This window comes from Macadamia integrifolia, chromosome 11 (genome assembly GCF_013358625.1).
Source record: "Macadamia integrifolia cultivar HAES 741 chromosome 11, SCU_Mint_v3, whole genome shotgun sequence".
Taxonomy (NCBI): domain Eukaryota; kingdom Viridiplantae; phylum Streptophyta; class Magnoliopsida; order Proteales; family Proteaceae; genus Macadamia; species Macadamia integrifolia.
In genome coordinates, this window is record NC_056567.1 from 13,627,701 (window position 1) to 13,636,211 (window position 8,511).

The 8,511-nt window shown below is 38.5% G+C and overlaps 1 protein-coding gene across 1 annotated transcript in view; it reads left to right on the forward strand.

Moving 5' to 3' along the window:
* LOC122092927 (protein SRG1-like) overlaps positions 1-8,511 on the forward strand; it is a 9,110-nt gene continuing 599 nt past the window's right edge. The window contains exons 1-2 of the mRNA XM_042663227.1: positions 1-345; positions 7,892-8,163. Of these exons, the coding sequence (XP_042519161.1) occupies positions 97-345; positions 7,892-8,163 (521 nt within the window). The 5' untranslated portion in view covers positions 1-96. The remainder of the gene's footprint in view (positions 346-7,891; positions 8,164-8,511) is intronic.

An 8,511-nucleotide genomic window follows, 5' to 3' on the forward strand; every position in this document is an offset into this window, starting at 1 on the left:
TAAATATTCTACTTGAAGAGCTCAAAAGAAGTGAAAATTTTTTTACTTCCCAACCCAACAAAGTGTTGAGTTCTGCAGAGCAGATTTGCCACAATAATGGCGTCCAAACCTGTAAATTTTGGAAGTTCTCTAGCTGTACCTAACGTTCAGGAACTGATGAAGGTGCCCATCAACACTATCCCACCACGCTACATCCGTACCGATCAAGACCCTCCAATCATCTCTGGTGCTGCCACACTCCCTGCAGTCCCTGTAATTGACTTGCACAAACTGCTGTCAGTAGAATCCAGTGACTTAGAACGGGCGAGGCTACACTCTGCTTGTCAAGAATGGGGTTTCTTCCAAGTAAGTGATTATTGTTTTCATCTTTATGATTCATGTTAGAGTTTCAAAAACTTAATTTAAAGTTAGTTATGTTACTATTTTAAGCATGACTCAACCACAGAAATTGGGAAGCCAACCCTCCCCCAAAAGAAATAAGGATATATACCAAGAAGCCATGGTTGACTGTTTAAATCATTTGGCAAATAGTATTCCATTTGGTTAAATCTTTTGGAAATTCTCATCTTCGAAAGGAACGAAACAGAAATAAAGAAGCAGACAAAAAGTTGCTCTATTGTTGTCGTAATACCATTGACAGCACAAAACAAAAATGGTACTGATATGGGATCATAACAGTACCCATTACGTTTTTGAACCAACATCCATGGCTGTCCACTTCAAATTAGGTAACTATTTCTAAGCGATTCCACTCTATTACAGGGGTTCTATCTAGCGGTAAGTACCCATTTCCTAGTGGCTTTACTCTAGCATCAGGTTGCCCATTCCAAGTGAGGGTTGGGATCAGATCGACTGCTCTGATATCATTAATACAAACATTGGGAGAACTCAACCCCCATAATTCAGCTTACAATATGTGAAAACTAAAACCATATCAACCCATACCAAATCGCTTTCAAAACCAATGTGGAATCAGCCCTTCATATGACTTTTAGGGGATTGAAACAACTCTGCAATTTGACACTCAAACCCAAGCCTCCATTGTACCATTCTCTTTCCTCTGATTCTTCCCATTTTCTCTACATTGGTTTCTTGATTTGTTTTTATATACATGTTCCACTCGTGTTTTATCCCTTGAACTCATACTTGGATCCTTATATCTGGATGCTTTCTTGGACCATCACTCTCCCTCATGGTAAACATCTCTCTCTTTTTATAGAACACCTCTTCCACCCTTGTAATACTACACCATTTGGAAGCTCATGATAACCGACCCACCAAACCTTACAGTTGTAATTTTATTTAATTACATTTTTAAATGGGATTCAATCTCCCAGTTATACCTGTAAAACATCTTGTATATACTCAGTCATACATCAATGAAAATCATTCAAAAATTCAGCAAAAACAATCCTTGTGCAATCTCTTTCACAACTGTAAGAGATAACATTGGTGATAAAATCATCATATTTGAATTTTAAAACTCAAATGAGAAGATTTGGATGAAGTGGATCTTTATCTCCTTCTTATTTGATGGGTCAGTTATCAGTTTCACCACTTAAAAGACTCCACCTTCTTGAATATTTCATCCACTTGAAGCCTTCAATCATTTAGAAGAATCTACATCTTCCACTCTCTCTCTCCTTCTTGGTGTCTCTCCACCTTCCCCAAACAAACCATTGAACAAAAGCACCAATTGGTCTAGATAATAGACATTAAACCCTTCTTGGTGTCTCTCCACCTTCCCCAAACAAACCATTGAACAAACTCACCAATTGGTCTAGATAATAGACATCAAACCCAACAGGAAGGTACCGTTAAGGGAACTCTTCTCACCCAATCTCTTTTTCCAAAGTTCTTCTTTGATGCCATTACTGGTGTCACACTTCATCCCTCTCCACTATAGTTTGAGGAATCAATATTGGATTGGCCAATCCGACTCATTCATATTAGTATGAATCAGCCGAGATATATATCGATCCTGTATCGGTGGATCAATACGGATCAACTGTATAAAGTAAAACAAAAATATGATTTTTAAAGAAAAACAAAGGTAAATCCATTTGATCCAAATCGATATGGGGCTAATCCAAATGTCTATTGGCCAAGACCCATACCATTCCCAATATCAATTACTAGATTGTTGCTTTCTACTACTACCTCTCCCACTCAGATAAGCCTCCCCACGCTTCTTTTACCTCTAGATGGTGTCTTTTTCTTGGTGCAACCCCCCTTGAGTTGCAACTATGTCTACAAGCTCTTATGCTTCCATTGGTGGAGACAACTCTGCTCTTCCAAACTTTTCGCTTTATGCTATCAAGCTTGTTGGCACAAACTACCTTATGTGGTCAAACTCGATCTGTATCACCATCAAGTCTCACGGCTATTATGGGTACCTCATTAGAATCACAAAATGTCCGACCATAGATACTGAGATTGATAAGTGAAAGTATGTAAATTCTCTGCTATAGTTATCAACTCTATGTAGCCACAAATTTTACGTGGTTATCTACTTCTTGACTACGCTGCGAAGATATGGAAGTCTGTATAGGAGATCTACTCCAAAGTGGAGAATGATGCTTAGATTTTTTACCTACGTCAGAAGATTCTTGACCTGAAGCAAAGAGGGCTAACTTTGTCACAGTACTATTTGAGTTGAAACCATTATGGAATGAGTTGGACTTCTCTGAGAAGTATGTTCCCTCCACTCTAACTAACATCGCCAGATATCATAAAAGAGTGGACAAGACCCAAAAGTCTATGACTTTCTAGTCAGGCTAAATGTGGAGTGCGGTCAGCTGCGAGCCCAAATTCTAATTCGTTCTCCTTTTCCTACCATTGATCAAGCCTATGTTGTGATCCAACTTGAAGACCGCCGTTGCACCACTATGTTTCCTCAATCTCATATTGCTCCTAGTGAGAGATCCGCACTTGCTTGGTACTCAGTCCTTTAGTATAGCCCCATTATTTGGTGGTCCCTTGTTCCTAGCTTAGGGAAGTGCAACTATTGTGGTAAGGAGCGTCATACTAAGGATCACTGCTGAAAGCTTGATGGTTGTATAGACACCACACACCCTGGAAGAACTATGCAATGATGAGAAGGGAACCCCCTGAAACACGGATGGTTCCTGTATTTATTATCGAGGTTTTATATTAAACCTAGGTAGCATTCTTTTGCTTTGTTTTGGCATAGGATGGTTTAAAAATTAAACTAAAATATTTTTAAAAATTATTAATGGCTTTGACATGTCTAGAATTGACCAAGACTACCAGAGCTCACACAATCAGGAAGAGAGGAAAATGAGTTCGAAAACCCTCTTGGCCACACTTAAACACGCATAGAAGCCCAATAGTCTATTGTAGATCCGATGCTAAATGCTCCCTGCCTGACAACCTATGCCACTTGGCTGATGCCAGAAATGGGTGGACATTTCCCATGCATTAAGTGGGCCCCATGGCATGGATGGTCCATTCCCCCAAGTGGAGGAGCTTATCCTTGTACTCCCCACTGGACAACAAGCATCAAGAGCATATACACATTCCCAGTGTCTTATTGGTCGATAAAGTACTGGAAGAACCTAAAAATGGAATGCAAATCCATAACCCTAGTGAAGCCATCACAGCCTTATAGGAAGCAAGTGCACCGAGCAATAGTCCAATACAATCCTCAGTGAAACAACCAATGCAACAAGGACGTGTATAATCACTATAACCCATTCAACAACAATGACATACATGATTGAAGCAGCCCACGCAATTGATACATAATCACCGCACCCAATGCAATGTCAACTTACATGATCAAAGCAAGTCGTACAAACTACATGCATGCATGTGGGATAAGAAATGTGTGACAAGCAATTATCCCAACAAATTTCTCCAACTCAGGGACAAAACTCGAATTTCTTCTCTTTCTTGAAGGAAACTACTCATTTTGGTAGAGCTTCTGGCTGATGGGTTTACTTTAAAATCTTACGAATTTTGGGCAGCGTTCCAGGACTATGTTAGAATGGGTATTTCATTTATAGAAAAAAAGGACAAAGCTTCCACATTCTTGGGAAAATGGATTTTTCACTTATAGAAAAAAAGGGCAGAGCTTCCGCATTATTGGGAAAGTGGGTTTTTCACTTATAGAAAAATAGGCAGAGCTTCTGCGTCATGGAGACAATCGGATTTTACCTCACATAAAATTGGACAAAGCTCCTGCGCTATTATGAAATGGGTTTTACCCTACGAAAAATTGGACAGCATTCCCATATATCTGACAAAATGGGTTTCACGTATAGAAAATTGGGCAACACTTCCACGTTACGTAAATAAAATTAAAACTAGACTAATAAGGAAAGAAGCGTGTAGAGTTTATTTATCTGACAAGCAGTGGTCTACAGCGATCTTGAAAGATTGGAGAAAACTTCTCCTTAAGGCTTGGAATCGGTTTTGAATTTGAGTCAGATAGGAGCTCGAGAGTTATGGATAGCATATGTTCCTCTCTTTTGTTTTTTCACTCGGTAGTTTTTCTCATGCATGCTCTTATAGATTTCGTTTTCTCAACCTCTCCTCTCTCTCTTTGGTCGATAATCATAGATAAGCATCAAAGGTGAAGGAAATTTGGGAAAGAAAAGGTAAGCTCAAAATTCATCATTGCCTCCACCGCCCCCTCTCTCCATTCACGAGATAGAATCCGTTGCCTGTACGATCACCTGGTCGTACGAATCAGCGATCAACACCTGCCCCACTTTATGCCATTACAAGGATAAAGAGGGGCATATCTGAAAACAAAAAGGACAGGTGTTGGTCGCTGACTCGTACAACTAGGTGATCGTACAAGCAGCAGATCCGTTCTCCCATTCACTCCCATGTATTATAACAATGAGGTCAAAAGGTGACTCATCGTATTTTCATTAGATAAGGATTGAATTCCCTAAATATGCTCTAGGATGAGTCGATAGGTGTCCAACAATGGAGATAAAAAACAAATATACATGGATAATTTAGGTAGGAAAAATTAGATTTTATCTCATCTAATCCTAACCACTTGACAGATGTCCAAAGGAGAGGGTATTGTAGACAAATAAGAGAAACCTTAAACAGTTTGTCTAGCCTTAAGACATCCCAAGAGAGCTTACACTCTCAAATAGCATTTAATGTGATCGAAGGGGGGGGGGGGGAGAGTGGGGTGTTCGTTTGTCTTGGCTCAAGCCAAGTTGACTTGGAATTCACCTATATGGCTAAGATTTTAACTTTGGCTAAAAGGGATGAATTTGGCTTAGTTTAAAATGAATTTGCGCTTGATTTAGCCTAATTAAAAAAAGGGTTTTAGCTTGACTTAGTTATCTTCAAATGGGTTGAATTAGTTCATTGCGTTTTGGTGTTGTCCAGTATGGTTTAATAAGGTTCCAACTTTAGGAACACATTGTCAAACATCTAGTTATTCAATTTTCATGTGGGAGATATCAATGGATTCATAGTTTCGAACACTGTTCAATGATGACAATGATCGAACATTTGATTGGCTTGATCATCATTTTATAGTGGAAGATGTTATTGACCCTCTAGCGATCACCTCCCCATACCATTGAGCAGTATCGGGCTGGATCCCTGACATTTCCTATGCTCAACCATATTCCATGCATGCATACAAAATGCATTGGGTTAGGGTAGCAAGATTTAGCTAAGTTGACTGGGTTTGATCAGAATTAGCTGAGTTGGCTGGGTTTGACCAGAATTGGAATTCCTCCACTAAAGAGAGCATTCTAACCTCATCTCGTCTATAAACCATCATTGTTGGAGTGTCTACAGAGACCATCACCCTCACCTTCGACATTGCCATCGGTAAGGGAATAGCCCGCCAGAGGAAGATCTATACTCTATTTACACACGAATCGATAAATTGGCTGACAAGAGGCATCCACTCGTTGCTCCTCCTGAATTCTCAGAGGAAGCGATGATGTAAGAGTGAGATTACCATATTTTGCAATGTTTTTCACAACTAGATAATATGCTATGGTTTTTTTTTTTTTTTTTTTTGTTGAATATCTCTATGGGATTAGCTTTCCTAAACCAATGAGTTAGCTTCCAATGAATAGACTTTAGGTAGGGTTGAAGGAAAATCCAGTCTTGTCTAACACACCACGGAATAAATCCACTAAGGGTTGCCATAGAGACCGCTACAGAGTCACATTCCACCCACAAGTTTTGAATTTGCAGATCCTTTGCCATCAACAATCCTGCCACTAGAGCCTTAAATTCTGCCTCATAATTCGTTTTAATCCTAGGTAATTACCAATTGAAGATGTTACTTGGGCTTCATCTTTTTGAAAGATTCCGCCAACAACAGCTCTTCCTCGATTGCCTAAGAAGCAACTGTCAATATTAAATTTCATCCAACCTACTCGAGGAGCACACCAAAAAAAAAACCTCCTTAATGAAACGAGCATTACGAGGAATAATAGGGACACTGATTATTCTAGAGCACAGAAAAGTTGCCACCAAATTTGCATGACCCTTGAAAGTAGGCAATTGGTCCTTTAGAGAACCCAAAACCTGTCTAAACACAAACTTTTCATGGGCCTTCAAAATGCCTCATGTTCATTTACCTGCACAAAAAATATGGAATCAAAATAAAACCGATCCATCAAGCTTCTTTTAGAGAGTCCACCTTCTCTTTCTCTTTCCACCAAAAAAATAATTCATGTAATGAGCCCTGCTACTGCTACTGCTGCCATCCCATGTTGAAAAAGCTTGCAAAATAATTTCATATGGCCTTAGAAAAACTGCATTCTAGTATAATATGATGCATCAACTCATTGGCCCCGAACAAAGATCACATCTTGAGGGTAGCAGAATTCCTTTTTTACGAACAATGTCGTCCGTTGATAACTTTCGCAACACCTTGATATCATCCAATCTAACCGTCGGATTCACTTCTAATTTTGGCAACCAATTATAAACTTCTGAAAGGCCATGTGACTAGAGTTGCATCTACTTTTGAAGGATTTTGACTAGGTGACTGATATTGCACTAATTGAAGGTAATTGATTGACCTGGTATACTAGATCTTTGACAGTAACTTTATTTCAGCCTTTAGTATTTAGATAGCCATTAGTAAACTTCTGAGATCATTTGATCCACAACTTGGCTTTCATTACCAGATATCATTAAAGACCAACATTAAGCAAAGAACTCTATCACAATAACCATCAAACTGGAAGGAAAAGGTATCATTCTTTGTAATTACAATTCTTGCCCCTTACCTAGAGGATGTATCCAACTCTTTCTAGGACAAGATGATTGCAATCATTGAAACAAGTCGTCTTGTTTCATACATGTGTAAGAACCATTGCAATGTTATAAAATAATTTGAACTTGTAAAAGCAAGAACTATATAGTCAGCATATAATTTCAACTTATGATGCAAGACAACAATCTTAAAAGGGGAGGGGGGGTTTACCTGGATTGGTTTTACTAAATTCTGAATATTACTACAAATTTTGCCTAATTTCCCAACATATTTTTTAGAAGTCAATTTCCTCGGCCTGGCTAGGGTTCAACCCATCTGGGGATTTCACTGACTGATGGTGAGCTATGCTGGGGTGGAATATGTAGCCTTGGTTTGGCTACGGTTGGCACCAACATGACTAAGGCTACACATTGTACCCTATATTCTACCCTAAGTTGCTTAGGGTCATGGTGATCCAATGAAAGAGCAAGCAAATAAAGACCAAGATAAGATATTGAGAAGCACAGATAAGAATTGATTTTGTTAATAATTATGACTTAGATGTTGGGCATCTTTATTTTTTAATTTCAATGTTGGATTCTTGTTGCCGACCCCATTTAGTTGGGATAAGGTTATGATTGTTGTTATTGTAATGACTAAGATGTGTTGCAGCTGCTAAACCATGGAGTTAGCTCTTCACTGGTGGAGAAGACAAAGTTGGAGATTCAAGAGTTCTTCAAGCTACCAATCGAAGAGAAAAGGAAGTTTTGGCAGCAACCAGGAGCTTTGGAGGGCTTTGGGCAGGCGTTTGTTGTATCTGAGGAGCAGAAACTTGACTGGGGAGACAGGTTCTACATACAGAGCCATCCAACATACATACGGCAGCCCCATTTATTTCCCAAACTCCCCATTCCTTTCAGGTTATTTCCCTATGGATCCGTTTGGTCGCAATGGAAATTTAAAAGGAAGGGAAGTCATATTTAAAAAATAAAAATAATAAAATAAATAAATAAATAAGAAAAGAAAATTAAATAAAAAAGAAAAAACCTTTTGTGATAACTATCCCTTGTGATCTTATGTGATTGTATAAACTAATTCAATTTCTTCTCATATTTAATAATGATATATTTTACATTTAATTTTTATTTTGCGGTTTTTGGATGCAAAAAAGTAAACTGCAATAACAAAAGATGAAATGATTTGGAGTTAGTGATATAGTTATGTAGGGTAATGATTACAAAATTTCGTTTTTGAATTTGAAAAGTTTACTAGCATGCCTTCTTTTAATTCTC